The sequence below is a fragment of the Lontra canadensis genome, unplaced genomic scaffold (assembly GCF_010015895.1).
Source record: "Lontra canadensis isolate GAN:19392208 unplaced genomic scaffold, GSC_riverotter_1.0 scaffold15, whole genome shotgun sequence".
Lineage (NCBI taxonomy): Eukaryota > Metazoa > Chordata > Mammalia > Carnivora > Mustelidae > Lontra > Lontra canadensis.
In genome coordinates this window covers 6848692-6868384 of record NW_022631009.1, presented here as the reverse complement: position 1 = coordinate 6868384, position 19693 = coordinate 6848692, and the positions used below count along the sequence as shown (strand labels likewise).

Below are 19693 nucleotides of genomic sequence, written 5' to 3'. Positions count from 1 at the left end.
CTGAAGAAAACACCACTGGTTGTAGAATATATGAACTCTAAAAACGGACTAATGTTTAAAGAGGAGAAAGGCAGAAACTGCTTTCCTGTGAGAGGTGGTGTAGGTTCTGAGAAGTCTGTGATGTATTTGTGGGGTTTGAGTTCATGAGTATTCCTGGGAAATTGCTTACAGTTGAGTCCTTCTGCAATTTTAATTTGGAAATGCACCTATTTATGGGAATAAATTAAAGAATTTCTCCGGTATTTTCCTGCTAATCGCATTTGCTATCCCAGTGTCTGTTTACCTGAAGGAAAAGGTTAGTATTTGTTACATGTTCTGTTGTTGTTATTGCAAAAAGGTTGGGAGAATGGGTTGTTATCTCATGTAATATATTTTGTATCAGTACTTTAACACTCAGGGAAGGTGACTTTCGGATTACTGACATCCTAAACATATTGGAGAACAGCATTGTAAAAGTAGCAATGAGATTTGATTATAAAAATTGCTTATTTTTAGTCAAAGAAATATCTATTAGATATTTCCATTACAACAATCAGCTCTAACATGAAAAAACCTCTCCTTTCCCATCAACTAACTATTAGGCTCTACTTTTCTACCGGTGTTATTTTCACTCAAAAATGTGACATAGAGAAGGGTACAAGTACAGCTTGGACGTTGCTAACCATTTAGTTTAGCAACTTTCAATCGTTTTTTAAAATTTCTTTGTTCATCACAGTGTTAAAAACAGAAAAAAATGGTACTTGGGGTTACAAAGACGGAGAATAAAAGTACAGACTAATTAGCAGTATGCTCAAAAATGAAGGCTTGTTTGTCTTCTGAGCAAATGTTTTTCGTCTTAAGCAAATTTGGCTCTGAAAGAATCAGGCAGGTGCTGCTGCCACGGTGCTTTCGGGTTTCCTGGCAGAGCTGGAGGTGCACTGGGACCTGAGACAAAACCCAGAGGAACCACAGCTAACCTCAGCGCTTTGCCCAATTTCCTCCCTGCCAGTTACCAGAGTTCACTATTGTTCAAGCTCCAGGGGTCACACATTGCCTGTCTCGGGGTGGAATTTATTCTGAACAAGTGTTTTGCTTGGCTTACAATATTAAAAAAAAAAAAAAAAAGTCAAATCAGACATTAAAAATTAGGAGATTTCACAGCAAATTCCCTTTGTCCAGTTTTTCTTGAAAACTGAAAATCTGCAACTCAAGTCAGCTTGGCACTTATCTTAGAGCTGAGGAAAGGCTACCTTTTATACAGCCCTCTGGTTCCCAAAGTCTCCACCCAGCTGGCTCACCCTCGCCGGCTACTTGCCTGCATCCTTTGTGCAACTGAGTTTCTGACCCCGGTTTTACCCTCTCGGAGATGGGAGACCAAAAGGTGAGAGAGAACTCATAGTGCTGACTCACTCTTCTTCTTTTCCCTCAAACCATGGTCAACAGCTGATGGTTACAGAGTTCTTTCCGCATGGGATTTTGACAGTTCTGGGTGAGAACAAAGTGTATTCAACTTTATCTGAAAAGTGGTCCTCATAGGAGAATCAAGCTCTAAGTAAAGAAATCTCATTAAGTGTTACTACTACACTCTTATCTGGGGAATGTTGCTCCAACTGTGAAACAAACTTGTCACCATTATGAAAGCCCCTCCAAGTCTAGGCTCTGCTGTTTTCAAAACAAGGGAGAAGAGAAAGAGCTAGAAAAAACAAATAAATAAATAAATAAATTGACTTATTAATTTAGGCTCACAAAAATTAGAAGCAAAGATTGTGTAAGGAGGGTAGATACTAATTAATTTGAAATTTTCAAAACAAATCTTCTGAAGCAATTAGTTATTTACATACTTTAAGTAAGTAAGTAAATAAACAAAAACAAATACTTTAAGTAGTCCTATCCTTTCTGTGTGTTTCTTTCTGGCTACAAACACTTGGTTGAATCTTCCCATGTCCTTCTCCTACCTGGATTTCTTCTGCTTCTTCCCTCTTTCAAAATCATCCTTCAGGAAACCTCCTCTGATTAATTTCATTTTAAGCAAACAAACAAGACATGTAATATATTAATATAAACTTTTTGAGATTATTACCAGGATCTTCACATTTTATGTGGGTACACTGAATTGAATCAAAGTTAAGGTTCAAAAGCAGGAGCTTTTACATATTGTAACATAACCATTACACAATACTCAATACTGGATACTTAATACTCAATGAATGTTTTTGAAATAAACACTTTTTTTTTAATTGTTAGCCTTCCTCGAGAAACTAGTGTGTGTGTGTGTGTGTGTGTGTGTGTGTGTGTATGTATATATATATTTTTTAACATAAGATTTATCAGTAGGAGAATCCAGGCCTTTTCAATCTTAGTCATATTTTAGAAAATGGTGATCTGATTTCACCATCTCAATTTATCAGAGCCTGTCCATATGTTACAATGGTCTGTATTTCCTATTGCTATGTGGATGAAAGTGAATCCATATAAACCATACCAACGCCATTATGTATAACTGGTGGTAAAACTTTATTATTCAAGTTTAGATGTAACAGACATCTTTGCTGCCTGAAGATTGTTTGCATAAGAAATACACCAAGAACATGTTTGTGAGTAGAAATGAACATGCACTATGAAAACAAAATTAAATAAAACAAAAAAAAATTCCATGTGTTGTAAGAACAGAACTATTATAGCCAACATTCTAATATTCAAATCAGGACTACAAATTGAATTTTTTCTTTAGCAACATGAAATCATTCCATATGAAAGACATTTTCTGCTGGTGAATATTGCTGTAAGTTAATTTTACATTGGCATTTTGAGATGTTTCCCAACCCCACCCCACCCCACAATTATCCACATTGTCAATAGTCCACCCTAAGAAATTTGGCATTTCTTATTGTGATATTTGCCTTGTTGGTAGCCATTAAGAAACTATTGTTTTATCAGCCTTGTAAGAGTTTTGCCTCTTCATAGTCAACACTATAGGCTATCTAGTATGATATTTACAGCTCACGTTTAACAAAAATGACCCCAACCTTTCATGGCCCTTGGGAACTGAGAGTTTAAATAAGCCCCTTGGCCATATAATAATACTTGGCACTCCCATGGTGCCTTTCAACCAAGGATCTCAAAGTGCTTTACAAAACAAGTACTACATTATCATTATTATTATTATTAATATTATTATTAATATATTTTTTCCATTTTATAGGTGAGGAACCTGAGGAATGAAAAGAAAAAGTGATTTACTGCAGGTCATAAAATGAAATCAACAACCAGGGATAGAATCAAGATCCAGTTTTGGGACTTATGGGTCTTGAAGGACCATCTTCTCTGATGAAGGCTTAAACTGTTACTTCCATGTAAAGTTACTCTTGCTTTTCTCTGGTGTAGGACAGAGTGAAGCTTACAGCTCTACTTTTCCTTTCAAGACAACAACACGTGAGCATACATTATCCAGTTTCCATGTGTGGATCAACGTTGAATTTCACATTTTCTTCATCCCTGACTTCACACATTTCTGCCCTAGCATCTTCCAGAGGTCCTAATTATTGCCAGTAGTTGTGGACAATTTCTAAATATCAAGAACGTATGACTCAGCTGTCTATGAAATAGTAATGGAAAACCAAAAGGAAGTGTTCTCCAAAGAAGCCATCCCTCTGTCCTTGGCCGGGTATTTCTTTGGGAAAATAACACAGCCTTTCAAAGTCCCAAATGCGTGTCCTCCTACCCTCTTCTCATTTACAGCTGCCTACTGATGGAATTCCACCTAATAGTACCTACCTTTGGTTAGCATATTTAGTTTCATATTCTGGTTGAATTTCAAGTCCACCATTTTCTCCTGTGATCTAGGGATAGCCAGCAAGCTCTAACCTACTGGCTTAACAAAGACGCCTTGCATTTTTTTTTTTTTCCCATGACCCTCAACCCAAAGACTGTGAGCTCATGTAAATGTTAGGCAAAAGGCTGGCATACAGTGCAGGAGCTGAGCACCAGCTTCTATCCTCCATGCTTCTACCACTGGATGACAGATATCCCCACTCTGGAATTGCGTTATTGTTCACTAACTCAATAGGCAGGCAGTTCAGAGATCTCAAGATGGGTCACCTTGGTGATGTTTTGCAGCCACACAGCAGAAGGCTAATAATTATTTTAATAGCAATAGTATTGGTACTCTTCAATTTATTAAGAAAAAAATGTATATCCTCAGGCATTTTAAAATATATATACATTTAATATTTTTGGAGCTGTATTTGCATTGGATCATAATAGATTATGTGCACATGTGCAATCATAAATGTAATGTGCTACCACAGGCTTCAACAAAGAGCTGTTAAAGATAATCACTTTTTTTTCTTCTTCTCATTAATATTACCTTAGAAAAGAATCCCCATGCTTGTTTTCTAAAATCTACCTTTACTAAAAGAGAACAGTTTAGAACAAAACATCACTATCTTAAAAGTTGATTTTTTTAAAAAAGAACATCTCAATATGTCATGTAGGAAGAATGGGCACACTCTTTTCCTTTTGAACTAGAGTGAACATGTTAAGGTTTAGAGCTCCATCCTTTTCTCATTCCCTTAGAGTCCTGTAGTGTCTCTCAATCCACATCCTTCCAAGGTGGGCTGGCTTGTTATGATTTTTCTATCCCAAACAACAGTATTATTATATGAGTGAGAGAGGGAGAAAGAAAGAGTAAGAAAGGGCAGAATGAATGCACGAGCTGGTCCTGACCTAAAGTTTGACTCAAAGCTTGATTCGGAATAGAAACAAGTAATTTCAAAAGACTGACAGTTTTTCAATGGCATACAATTTTAGCTGGCATATAGTTTTCATCATAGGGGAAGCCTTTTCCAAGAGGGAAAAATTCCTAAATCATCTCGAAAGTCCTTAAAAAAAAAGGATAAGTACCTAAATAGCTCATTTAAAATCACAATTTAAGGCGAAATCATTCGGAAACATTAAAACCAAATAAAAATAATAACTAACCATTTTTATAATGTATTTTGAGAGATGGAACAAAGGCTTTCAAAGGTCCAAAAATAAGGGGTATTTTAGTGTTACAATAAATTTTCATTTTTAAAAAAAGCCCAACCTCTTCTCCATCAAAATATGTGTAACAATGAAAACAAAAATGAAAATAAAATAATCAATAATAAAGGAATATGGAATAAGATCTATCATGTCAATGCTATCCAAGAATATTCTACTGAAAGTAGACTGACCATAAATATTCCAAGAATAGTGATATGTATTTTCCAATGCTAATCATTACTACTATGTCTGAGAAAACAAAAATCAGATTAAAAAAAAAGACAAAGAAAAAGGTATACATGCCAAAAATGAACAACCTATTTGTGTCTGACACACCGGAGAAATTGTTTATGGAGTAGTTTTGCCCAAAGAGTCATACCTATAATATTGCCCAAGTTAACCAAACTTCTGGCATTTTGCTGATTTGAGCAGTCCATGTAAAATGTTGCTTAAGGGTTGCCACAGTGCACTTCGTTACTAGTCTTTTTACTAAGAAAATGAAATATTGTTTTGTTGTTTGGGACATCTCCTCTCTTTCTGAGATCTTTAATGGCCACCTCTCAAGTCTGCCTGTACATCCTGAGATGCATTCATTGAAATTCCTAAGAAAGATAAATCAGCATCACATAATTTGCATGTCAGAGCTCCTCACTCCACCTCTTTATTTCAGTTTATGTGAATAGTAGAGCTAGACAGGTGAGATCAGAATAGGGTCCTTTCAAAATGAAACTGAAGCTGAAGGCTTAGTCCTGATTTCTTTTTTTTCTCTTTCTCTCCCTTTTTTTTTGTTTTGTTTTGTTTTTTGTTTTTTTTTTTGTTTGTTTTTGTTTTTAACATGAAAACAAAAATGCAAGAATGGAAATGACAACACATCAGAAAGACATTTTTAACTTCATTCACTACGACAGTCACAAACTGCTTGAACTCTACCTGCCATCCAACTTTAAGGAACAAAGACCTGGCACTGGGAAAAAGAAACAAAACCCAAACACAACAAAATACAAAGCAACTGGGAATTCTGTAAAACTGAGTGCAAACATGGCTACAGAACGCAATAAAAACACCAGTGCTGCGGGGGCCAGCAGCGCTTATCAAAATAATTTCTGAAAATGTTTCATCCGAAACATAGACAAAAGCAATAAAAAGAGGATATATGTTTATCATTTTAAGCATAACAATGTGAGTTAAGAGCTTAAAAATAAAAAAAAAAAGTACTTGGAATGAATAGTGCTACCCTTTTTTTTCCTAAGTAGGCATAAAAATATTTTCATTTCCTTCTTGTTTTCCATACCATTATATCAAGAACTTCCATTTGTTTCATGTTACCGTTTACAACTTTAATGCACACACACACACACAAAAAAGGTATCTACCGCAATAGAAATAGTTGCTTCATTACCTTGTTTGCTACATTTGCAAATGTAAACAGCTAGGCAGAGCCAGAACGGACTCTAATGCATGATGGAGTATCTTTGTTGCATACGTACACTGTAGAAAATAATTATTCAATATGTCAGGCACCATTATTTGAAATGTAATACATTAATATTTACTAGAAAAATAAGTTTTTTTTTCCTATTTGTTCTCCCAACTTCTTTAATGAAATAAGTTAATCTGACAGTGCATCCAGTAGCTTGTAATATCTTCTACATCTCCGTGGCAAAAAATAAACTACTGGTTGGGACAATATAATGCAAATTATTAAAGTCAGTCCTTGTACATACATCCTTGTAGCAAGCATTGAGGCTCGACTAACAGCACCTTTAACCAATTACTTAATGTTCAGTTATGTAGCCCTATTTCCCTGAGCAGTTATGCTGAGGAGCTTTCCCTTCATGGATAGTTTTACAAAGCCTTAAGTATTAAAAGTACTATGAAGATAGACTTCTAAGAATCCTATTTAATGCTACTTAACTAAACTTGTATAAATCTAATGAAGGGAGTGACTGGTACATATACCAACTGTCAGTCTGTGGTAACGTAACCTTAGACGCTGCCTGGCCACAAAGTTTGGAACTTCTATTTAACCAAAAGAAAATAAATAATACAGCAGGTTACCTTGTAGAGAAATACCATGTACTCTAAACAAATTCAGCCCATGGTCTGAACTTTTGTATCCATCTAATCTTTTTGAACTGAGGAGGGGGGGGTCCCTTTAGTTATAAAACGTGCCAAGTGAGATTGGTGACCAAGATGAGGCTTAAAAAACAAATCCAGACCGCTTTATCACATACAAGAAAGAAACATCTGGCTTTAAAAAAAAAAAAAAAAAAAAAAAAAAAAGACTACGTAAGCACTGAGGACACTGTTTTGTAAAGATGCATATATATTTGGACAAAATGAACCTAAATTGCCAACAAAAGGACTACTTTTGAAAGGAGTATTTGAACATCTAAAGGACAAAAATATCAGAGAGGGTGTGCATGTGTACGTACAGGCAGGGCTGGCCAAAATCACCGTGCTGTCCGCTGTCACCTTCCTTGCTGCTCTCTCACCAAGCCTAACCACAGCTCGAATTTCTAGGTCTAGGTCGGAAACATGGTCAATGAGAGGAGACTGCTGTAAGAGGCGCCATTTTCCTTTCACTGCCCTGGGGAGTAGATTTCTCCTCATCTGCCTAGGATTTCGTGATACTTCTAAATTTAGGCAACAACGTCTGGGTTTATGAACAAATGGACCAATGGCCAGCCCAATACTGCATTAGTATCATAATATGTAAACGCTTTCAAAATTCTAGATAGCTTTTATCTCTTTCTTTACAAACGTAATAATGAGAGTCAGGTGATACTTCTTATGGACCATTTCCACAGTACACGTTTGCCAAGATGGCTTTTTTTGACGTAACTAGGATCTAAAACATGACTATTTACCATCTTCCATTTTTTTTTCCTTCTCACTGACCATTTGTCTCACTTTTTAACCTTGGTAACCTACTCATCAAAAGAAAGGATAAAAGAAGGGAATTTCATGTTGGATAAGGCAGGCTCTATGAAGTATTTTTTTAATAGGTCTTCATAAGACATTACAAGCTATTGAATTCCCATCAAGAAAACCTATTTCTATTTAATTGTGCTAAGTGCTAAGGTTTTACTCTTTAGGTTTTCCATTTTTTTCCGCTTGTGCATTGTTCCTATGCAGGCCCCTCTGGATATGAGTTGTGAAGTCATATTTGTCCGTGCAAAGATGCTGGCATATGCTGCACTGGAAAGGGCCACTGTCACCATGGCAACTCATATGCAAAGCATACATCACTTCATCCAGAAAGACAATGCCACAGTGCACACATTTTGTGGACAGTTCATCTTGAGTACTTCTATCAACTTTCTCTGTTTTTACTACATTCAAGGGACCTTCACTTTTTACATTGGACGGTGCCTTCGTTTTCTCCTTGGAGGCACCGTTTGCAGTTGGCCCAGGTCTGGAATGCTTGATCGCCAAATCTAGAGGAATGTCATTGTCTGATCCAACAGCTGAAAAATGAGGAGGCAGATTGAAGGTGGGATAAGGCACATAGTTTTGGCAAGGATTTGGTAGGCCAGGCACGTGACTCAAGTAGTGCGGATTCCCAGGAACGGAGAGCTTATATTTACTCCAGAACCGCAGCCAATCAGCTTCACTCTGGAAGTCATTATGTACAAACGGAAGTCCGAAAAGGGGGTACTGGTACTTTTCAATAGGGCTGCCTGGTGGTGAATAATTTGGGTGTTTTGCAGGTCTCATGTACTTTTCTATGGGACTGCCTCTCTCAGAACTTCCTTTCCCTTCTGACATGGATGAACTGTTTCCTGGGTCTCCAGTACTTTCCTGAGGACTTTTTATCTGAATGTGCAAAGGTTGCATCCTTTTGTGAATATCCAGAGTTTGGCTGACCAGGACCGGCTGCTGAGCAGAATGGCTTTTAGTCAATGAACCCTGGGCTTCGTATTTACTCAGGCCAGGGAGCGGAATTTCTCTCTGGTGACTTTCGGTTAAATGGTCTTCCGACCTCCTCTCTAAGGCGCTTCCGTTGACCTGCTCCTCGCTGCCGCCCCTCTGCTGTTTGTTGAGCTGCTCAGCCTGCAGTGCCTCTGGGTTAAGGCGCTTTCTTGTCCTTCTCCTAATAATCTGCTCACCGTTGTTCTGTTTAATGATGTTTAAAGGCCTGGGAGTCTGCAGAGAACACACACGCACAATACATAAAAGGGAAACGTGAGAAAATACATTAAAGCTCATTAGCAATTCCTCCCAAACATGAACCACACTTAAGTTCAAAGCAAGGGTAGGACTCTACCTTATAGGTTTACTAAATCTCCTCCTCTTGCCCTAAGCAGGATCAGAGGCAGTCACCAAAGCACACTATGTTAGCCTAATTAAACCAAGTCCAACTCCGCAGGGAGCCCTGAAAACTTTCATCTACTTAAAAACAGCTTTCCCAAACTCAATAGATTTTGGAATTGCATCATTTAGTGATAAAACTGTGTAGAAAGTTCCTTGAAGAAACACGATTTTTCTGCAATTATTTCTCAACTTCTGAGTCATGCACTAGGATGTCAATACGGGAACACGGGAGCTAGGCTTTAATGACAACTGCGGCAAAATTACACAGTGCTGCAGACCGAACTGGGTCCCCTTGTTCCTATGTGGAAGCCCTACCCCACAGTGTGTCTGGATCTGCAGAGCCGGTCTCAACGAGGCAGATTAGGTTAGATAAGGACGGAGAGAGAAAGAGGCCTTCTCCAAGCCAGGAGGAGAGCTCTCCAACCAGAACCCGGCCGCACTGGGACTCTGACCTCAGACCTCCAGCTCTGAGAACCGTATGGAAATCTGTTCTGCTGTTTAAGCACTGCCCCCTCAGTCTACGGTATTTTGTCTTGGTAGCCTGAGCTGACAAATATGTGTATGCTTCTAAATCACTGCAAATGTGAATATAAAGTATTATATTATATATCTGCGCAAAAATAAAGACAAATGAGCAGAATCATGAATAAAGATATCAGGTACTCAAAGCCCTATCAGTGGGAGACTTTTTTGTTTTTTCCCCCGCAGCTCTCACTTTTATTTCTCCGTGTTTAAGAGGATTTTATATAATTGCTTTGGAAAATTTTACTTATCAACAGGTAAAGCATTTTTTTTCTGTTGAAATTCTAAAGTCTTGTGTAGCTTTGGTACAAAAACATGATACGTCACTCTACTCTGTACTTAGTTAGAATGCTGACTTTCACTAGGCTTGTTTTTTATTCAGCTTAAGCACTGTATGATTGGCAGTTATGAACATGTTCAACAGGCATTTATATTACAGGACTAAAACCCATAGATAAAACTATACCAAAAATTTAACTTGCAGTGAGAGCTCTAACTTCAATTTATAAAATAAAAATAGTAAGTTTAATAAATTAATGCATATTTACAAGTGAAAATTTAGAAAACTCTTGAAGTGGGCTAAAACCTGATTTTTCTAAAAGATTACTGAAATCAAATAATTTCTACACAGAATGTGAAATATATATATGCATATATATTTAAAAATATATATTTAATATGTATATTAAATATATAATTTTTAATATATATTTAATATATATATTAAAAAATATGTAACCTGTGAATTATTCCTAGAAAGAATGTACTTTAATGCAAGAGATACCTCTCATATCTTAAACAAAATATAAATATAAATCCTTTTTGGAATGTTTCTATTGTCACAGAGGCATTTTGAAGGCAAGAAAGAGAACACACTTGTCACTGACAACTCAATTACTGGTTTCAGAAGGAAAATGCCACATCCCTTGGATATGCCACATTCATTTATTTTGTTCAGGAATGTTCAATGTTCAGGTCTATAAAAAGCTCCTATTTGTATTATGAAGATATGCAGTATTTAATATCTACCTATAAGGAAACCAGAAATTTGCATTAATACCCTTTTAAAACTTTTATAACTTTTGTGACAGTCTTTGACCTGAGATGTGTGCATAACCTTTATGTATTTAAGTTTATGACGTAAAGAAACTCAAAACTGAACACAGCTTGCCTCTGGAGAGATGAATATTAAAATAACTGTAAAAAAAAGAGTTTACTTTATATCACAGTTGTTAAATTATCATAATCTGGAAGAGCAGTAGTTTAATTAATTCTTGGCCTGTGATTGGCCAGAGTTCAATTAAAATCATTAATGTCAGTACTCATTAAATGAAAGCTTATTGCTGTGCTAAAATGGTGAAGGTGAAGCAAAAGGAAGGTAATGTAGTGGGGGGAGAATCTCTCTGTTAGGTACATGTAATAACTAAGGCTTTACAGTTTACCACCAATTAGTATTGTCGGCTGCACGCATTTTTTAAAGAGTGCTTCCAATGGCCCATTTATGAGGACGTTTTGTCTAAAATTGTATTCCCTGTAGCTGTAATTTATTCACTGGCTGTTCTAAGAGCTATGGTAAAATGCCAAACAAAATGAAAAAGGCAGAGGGAAATGGATTTCTTTTTACTAAGTGGGGTATTCCTATTTTTAAAGGCAGCTCTTGTCAGCAGATAAACTTCCTAAACTTAAAAAAAAAAATCCTTCAGGAAGTAAATGCATATAGAGATGGGGAATTTGTGAGATTTAATTAAACTTTATCAGAGGATTCTAACTACCATCTGAGAAGAAAGTTCTGGAAGTACCTCGGTGAGCCACAGAAAGAAGCCAGCCAGAGAGTTTGAAACACAAAGAGCCTTCACACCTTACTCTACTGGGATGTGAGCCGTTCAGGCCCTGAAATACCTTCCTTGAATATATCCCCCCAAGAACTGGCGAGATCTACCTGGCATTCTCGGGTCCTAGCTCAGAACCACTCTTCTGAACGTGCCTGACTTCTAGTCCCCAAAGCAGCCAAGATGACACTTGCAAATTCTGAACTTAAAGTGGAAATAAGTATTCTTTCCCTGCCCTGTATTTTATGTGAAATAGGAGAATCCTCTTTTTCAAACACTTTTTATGGAATATTGAACTTTCAAGGTTTCTCCTTCCTGCCTAAATTAATTTCACCAAATTCTGATAACCATTAGTGCAACTATCTGGTATGGGAAGTTCCCAGAAATCAATCATTTCCTCGTTTATATCAAAAGAAACATAATGCATTACTAATGATCTCAAATTTATCTCCCCATAACATCTAAGTCCATTTCACCATAAATCACAGGTGCTCTCCGAGTGACTGTATTAAACTCTGCGGGAGCAGGCATTGCAAGCCAGGGAATGGTACACATCACACTACAGACCAGGCTGCTTTATAAAGCTTTTCCTCAAACAGTCTAACAAGCTCTTACCGAGTGAAGCTTCTGGTAGAGGCCACACGCGTTGCATACATATCCGCCATTTGCATTCTTTCGCCAGAGAGAGGTCTTTGTGGTCAAGCAATTGGCACAAAAAACACCCGAGCCTCTACGCCTCTGAAACGGGGGAAAAAAACACAAGGTCAGAGGTGAGTCACATGATCAGTGGAGTTAGACCAAATCAACCCAGGAGTTTTGTCTTTAGACTAGCAACAATGACAGTATAAAACCACACTGCCCATAATGAGGTCAGGTTCAATTGTGTTTAATAGGCACCACTGATTTTCATTATAATTAACCCTACAGTGATGGATGAGGTGTGTGCAACACCAAAGGCTTTTCACAGAAACAGCTTTAACTTTTTGAACTTTGGGTTTTGTGCCTTTAATGATAGCTCCTAAATGCTGAACCCTAAAATATACCTTCTAAAAGTGTCAAAACAAAAGTCATAAGACAGAACGTGGCGATATGTTTAATATACTTTGGCGAAGGGGGAGCACAGGCTACCTGAGCTTTAAAAATATAGTGAAGCGTGGAAGAAACGCGGCATATAAACCATTTAAAATTAAACCTGATTTGTGTCTTTTTGGATGTCATTCATGTAACCCAAGTATTAAGAGAATATCACACACTCAATTCTAGTTTTGGGGGTTGCAATGGTAAACTTTGAAAAAGAGAACACCGTCTATTTCCCAGAGCTGAGGGGACCAGTCGAAACTTGTTGCCAACTCGAAGTACAGTATTACTGAGAACGCTTATGAGGTGCCTGGTGGAAGCCAGACAAGCTAGTTCTATCAATGGCTATTTATTTTATTTGCCTCAGACTTGGAAATCACAAGCGTTTCCGAATACAAATTGATTTTAGTGGGCTGAATTCTGTAATCACCAGATTCAAAAATAATCTAAGAATATTTAAAAGTAGATAATTAGTAGTGCTTGTTCCATTCTTGCTATCAAGTAATGATTCCATTAAACTCACTGAAACAAAAGTCAGGCTGTGTTTGTAGGCGCAAATACTAACAGGCAGGAAATGAAATGCTCTTGCTGCAAAAAAAAAAAAAAAAAAAAAAAAAAAGGCCTGAATTGCAACTTCACTCTCCTTTCTCTAGGAAGCGAAGCCTTTAATGATAAAATATGCATGTTAGATAAGGAGTGGAAAAAATGTTGCTGGAACCCAATTTTATTATAAATTTAAAATTACAAATACCGTAAGTCAAAATTTCAGGGATTTATAAAATTTAGGCAATTTATTTAACTTTAGTCCATACTGTAGACCAGTGCTATCCCTGCCAAGAAAATACAATGGTTATAATTGTACTCTGATACATTTCAAATGGAAAGCTTTCTGCAGACATAATTTTGGCTTCAAGACTGGAACACTTTCTTGGCATTGAAAGGGCATTTGATTCATCGGGTGTTTCACAATGTATCACTAAAAAGACCTGGTGAGCAGCCAGTTCCCTATAGGGTAATTTTTCCATCCAGATGCAAGTGCTATCAGAGGCCCTCGTCAGCTAAACTAATTATGATCTTGCAATTGCTGATGCCTGCTCACTCTAACATTCGACATCCTCCATTAATCATCAATACAAGGAAAATGAATGAAACGTAAAGAAATGAGGGCTGGTAAGCTGCACAGCCATAAAAATCTGAAATGAGAGCAATAATTTAACAAGATTGGGGGAATGTTTTTAGTGCGCACAAAGTCAGGCTAACAATTGCCCTTTTCAACCAAGAACACGATTTCATTAGTGTAGCAGGTCGTGCTACTTTAGGTGATGTAATAAAAGCTAGATTTTGCACAAAGATAATCTCTGGCTCCCCTTTTTCTCCCTCTCTGCCCAAGTCAGGACCAGGAACGTGTCACGGTTAGAGCAACGGCAAACGCTGGGTGTCAGGCCACAAGTCCCAGTCGGGACCTCCTGCAAAAGTAGAGATTGCTCCCTCCTGAAAATCAATGAACTACTAGATGCTATGTTTATCAAACATTCTGGGGCCCCCTTTATCTGAAGTAAGCTGGGGAGCCTAGTTAGGTTATAATTGTGAAACTTCCCTAAGGTCACGCCATCTTTTTCCTAGATCTAAATAACACGTTTGGCAAATAAACACCAACTTGATCCACATAAAGGCAATGTAAATGTCCATTTGGAAACTAACCCACATATATGGCTGAGACTCAAATCTGAATGTGTAACCATTCACTCCAGCCTGCTTTTCTTTCCTTATGCCCTGGGTGCTTGACACAGCATGCCAAAGTGGGTGTAATCCTGGTTTCTGAGAGCGTTTCAATCCTTGCACAATTTTGTGCTTAATTCTCTTGCAAAGAAAATGCCCTTCATTAGTTAGAGGGAAAGCCCTAAAATTATAGCACTGGTTTCCACAGGCCTATCTTGATTTAAGCAGCACTTAGGCTCCACTAAAGAGGTATATTTTGGGAAAACTATATCTTATTTAAGACATCAGGGGTTACTCTGGATTCATATACCCAGAGTCCGTATAGCATGGAAGTTAAAAATCAGATTTAGGAGTCAGACTACTTGCATTCAAAACATGTCTGCCTTTTGCCAGGTGCAACTTTAGGCAAGTTACTTAACCTCTCAAAGCTTCAACTTCCCCACCTTTAAAGTGTGAGCCGCTGTAGTATGTGGGCAAATGGATACAATTAAAATAGTATCAGGGATGTAGTAAACAGTAAGTTAGCTATTTGTCAAAGGGATTCAATTATTATTTTTTGGTACAAGAAAAATACTTGGCTAGCTTTGTTTCCATCTCCTTAATCTGCTCATTGAACATTATAGAAATGCTTAAGACATACAGTTGGATATTATCAATTGTAGTTCATTTGTGACAATCTTATCAAATATGAGAATGGAAAGTTGAGTCAGAGTGAAATATCTAGGTGTTCACACCTAGGATTCAATAGGAGCGTACTTGTGTGGGGGTGGAAAGTAGGAGGGAGGTGAGAAATATTTCACATATTGAGTTAACTCCCTTCTAAACACATTTATTGCTTTGGTAAGCACTGTTTCACAGTAGTTTCGGTGCACTTGGAATTTCTGGAAGCAGCAAAGAAGGTGGCCTACGTGGACAGTATCCTTAGCTGTATGATCACAGAATTGTAGCTGTGCCACATATCTCTCAGCTACAGAACAGCTGAGAGCCTGACCTGGTCGCTCTGTGTGTAATGTAACCTGGCTGGACAGAGTAAAGCATCTTTTTGAAGTTACCAACATCCTTAGCCCAATCACGTGTAGAAAAGCAGGTCTGTGGCCAAAGGAAGGCAGAATAGGAGTCTCCCTCACCCCCCTTTTTAAAAACAAACTTGGCCTCGTTAAAGAGAAAGAAAGGCACCAAAGACTTTATTTCATTCATAGTTTATCACACATGACAGAGTTTTAAAATATTTTGTCATCCTCCTTTACACTGTGCTTGTTAAGGACAGAAATTATGACTCCTAAGATATCCTAAGTACCAGGCACCTAGGACAATGCTCTGTCTTGACAGACTAAACATTAATAAAATTAAAAATAATCTACTAGAATTTTAAAAATCTCATCTGCTATTATTTTTTTTTAATCATTAATGGTCACTCCTAGTTTTGAAAAAAAAAGTTTTTAAAAAATATTCCTTCTAAATGTCACTCATTTGGATTGACAAATTTACTTCCAGTTGGGCAGAGATGACTAATGATGTTGTAGAAAAGAAAATTAAGAGAATTAATGAATGTTCCAATCTTACAATTCACACTTGTTTTTGAGGAGCAGTTGAAGCTAGGTACTTGCTAGGTCCTGAGGATACAAAATCAGGTAGGACAAGGCTCCAATTCTCTTTTATATACATCATTAGGGTCATATGTTGTCCATGGTTCTGTATGTGCACATGTGTGTTTAAATAATAATATTAAATAATAATAATTATTTCTCCTTTTCTACAAGCTGTTTTCTATTTTTAAATGATTATTATTATTGTTATTATTATTTTATTTATTTATTTATTTTTTTGGAGAGAGAGAGTGGGGAGGGGCAGAGAGAGAAGGAGAGAGAGAATCTGAAGCAGACTCCCTGCTGAGCGTGGAGTCAGATACGACCCTGAGATCAGGACCTGAGCTGAAATCGAGTCCAACACTTAACCAATTGAGCCTTCCAGGTGTCCCCAAGCTGTTTAAGAGTAATATTTTATACTTCCATGACATTACGCAGGAGAGAGGAGAACTGAGTCACACAGATAAGGTCCTTTCTGGAGAGTAGATGAGAGGAATCCCTAGCTAGGGGATGGCACCGCTGGCCCTCCTGAGGGGGCATATTTAGCCTGATTCTTGCCCTGTGGTAGGGGTAAGAAGCTCAGGCTGAGAGAAAGCTGCACACTTATCTATCTTCACAGAAGCACCACATTCTCTGCCCTTGGACTTCCTTACACGCCTCTTCTACTTGTTTGTTGACTTAAGTGAAGGAAGGAGTGAGGGAAGGTGGGTCCCAAATCCAAATCTACAAATGAAAATTTCTAAAGAGAAAAAGTCCAGAGGCAACAATTCGAGGAACTGATTTTGTTGTTTGTTTTTTTTTTTTAAAACTTCGAGTTTTATGGCTTGCCTAGTAACTTTTAGGTCACATTTGTGTTGCCTCTACATAATTTCTGTTGGCTGCTAATTTTCCTGTGTGAAAAAGGAAGGATGGTGATACAAACAGTTAATTGTAAGGATTTTTGAGGCCAGTCAAAGGATAGCAAGTAGTTTTCAGTGATAATTACTGAGAATTCTTTAGGATTACTTGTTTCCTTTCCACGTTTCAAATGTATTACGACCACAATACTGACTTTCACAACAGCAATTTAGGTGATGAATTTGGACAATCACCCATGTTAGGATTTGAAATAGAAAATGACACACACATCTTTTAATATAAGCACATTTTAAATCCAACATATTTTTTTTCCCCTGCTTTGAAGTGCAAGAAGTATAATGACTAAAATAATGGATCAAACAAACAAATTAATTTAGGTTCACAGCTAACCACTGTGCGGTTGTCACTATCATCAAATTTTTCTGAAAGCTTCTGGTTCCAATTTTGCTTTTAGGGGGCTTAATTCTTTAGTGAGTTATGGACCAGTGGGTTGGGCCGTGGCACGTGTATTGCTGAACCCATACGTGTCTTAAAAAAAAAAAAAAAAAGGAAAAAAATGTTTTAAAATTGGTTTAGTTGTTTCTTTACCTATATTATTACTTAAAAATCAGCCCAAAACAAACATTTGAATGTTTTCAAATTTCATTAACAGCTGATTTCATTTGATTAATAAGAAATAAATTTGATTGAATTATTCATTCGAGTGACTTAATCATTTAGAGACATGGATACTTATCTCCAAGAGATTAAAGTCTCTTGGAAAAGGAGTTTGTGCAGAAATGATCCTTTATATTAGTGTTCTATGTATAAGAACTATACTGAAACCATGTAATTACATAACAAGCTTTGATAGGCAGAGTATTTATTCACATTTTTTATGGTTTTATATCTTAGCCATTTTAAATCAAATCAATCTGAAATATGATATACATGCTGTTAGGGCAGATATACCTCAAATATTTTTTGACTTTAAATAATTTCTGTGTTTACTTGATTATATCAAGAATCTTTTACAAACTTCACTTTAGCAACATGTACAGGTGGCTATGATAGAAACTTCTGGTACAATTTTGCAGTAATAAAATTTCAATGGTAAATTTAACTCAGTTTCATTCTGGGAGTGTAATAATTGCTGACTGTCCAGCATGTGCCTGACACCATGCTACAAACGAGTTACAGGGACATATATGACAAACATGGTCTATAATCTCTCTGGGTTTCCAATAGAATGAGCCAAAAACCTACTAAGTGTAGAGTTAATGCAACACAAATTGAGATGTTCATAAACACTGCAAGTTAAATTTATGCAAATTACATGTAAACTTTTCTGAGGAAACAAAAGTATATTAGATCAATAAATCTTATTTATTTATTTACTTACTTATTTAGATTTCATTTTTAAGTAATCTCTACACCCAACGTGGGGCTCTAACTCAGCAACCCAAGATCAAGTCATGTGCTCTACTAAATGAGCCAGCCAAGTGCCCCAATAAAGCTCATTTGAAGGCTGAAAGTTATCTAATGATAAGAGAGCTTACTCTCTGTGTTCCTTCACCAAAGTGGGTAATAACAGTCCTGTAATAACAGGACAATGATCAATAACATTGCCCTACTGACTACCAAAATAGTTGATATGCATTAAATAACATATTATTACTATCATGTTAAATAATGTATTTATTATTACTATCATGTAATGGGTTGGCATTCACTAATTATGAATAAATGATGATTCATATTTTAGTCATTTTCACTGTTATTTACCACTGGTGACAGAAGGCAACCTCTCCTTCCTAATTCCCCCCAAGTGAGGATTAACCAGCTATTGACTACCTATCAGTAGATCCTACAAGAATGCATAGAATGCAGTGCCTAAAACCACTAAAAAATAGACGGTGGCTTGCAACGAGTGTCTTTAAATTAATAGGCTGAATTTTCCCCAAAGCACAGGCTACCTGATATTTTAGGAAGAGCAGGGAAAGAACACTGCCAGCATAAAGCAATAGTTACCAATAACTTGGCTGACTTTTGTTCCAAATAGAATTGTGAAGAACAGTGCAGCTGAAATGGGCTGCACAGCAAGTTTCTGCCTGATTCGAAACAGCCCTCTTTGCCCTCAGATTTCTTGCCAGAAAACTGAAGAGACTCTCCAAGGTTCAGCCAAGCACCCATCTTAGGATCTACTATCTCAGAATTTGGAAACAAAACCTGTTTACCCTGCTTATTAAATTCACTTCCTCAACACATCAGCAATGATAATGGAGACAAGTGTAAACAAAGCTGATATCCCTGGCTAGGAGCAATGGAACGAACTCCCTTCCAGGACAGGAGGCAACACATACTCTAGTAATCATACACTGTACCCAGGTATGAATGTGCCTGAGACTTACTGCACTGACACATCACCATGTGGGAGTTGCCTTACGTATCAGGAAATGCTAGTGTGCCAAACACATTAGCTCCATTTCTTCTGGGATGCAACTGGTGACTACTGAAGTGAGATAGAAGACAAATCAAGAATTTGCAACGTATATCCCACACTTCTAATCATTCACAGTTTCTTCAAATCGGCAGAATTTACAAGTGAATCACACACACATAGAACCCATTACATAGGTCTGAAGGACTCCATCTCTATTCTTTGACTCACCCCATATTTGGTAAATGAGCAAACCAAATATCCAGTATCATGCCCAAATTACATAAAGAACCAGGACTAGAAAAAACTCAGATCTTCGGAGTTCTACCCACGTTGTTTCTATAACACTGCTCTGCCTTTAC

The 19693-nt window shown here is 37.2% G+C and overlaps 1 protein-coding gene across 4 annotated transcripts in view; it reads right to left on the bottom strand.

The window, feature by feature from the left end:
• Nucleotides 1–2474: 2474 nt before the first annotated feature.
• Nucleotides 2475–19693, bottom strand: part of TRPS1 (transcriptional repressor GATA binding 1) — a 253640-nt gene continuing 236421 nt past the window's right edge. For all 4 annotated transcript variants that reach the window (XM_032858441.1, XM_032858444.1, XM_032858442.1 and 1 more), the window contains 2 exons: nt 12288–12410; nt 2475–9153 (listed from right to left, as the gene is read on the bottom strand). In XM_032858441.1, coding sequence (XP_032714332.1) covers nt 8092–9153; nt 12288–12410 — 1185 coding nt within the window. In that variant the 3' untranslated portion in view covers nt 2475–8091. The remainder of the gene's footprint in view (nt 9154–12287; nt 12411–19693) is intronic.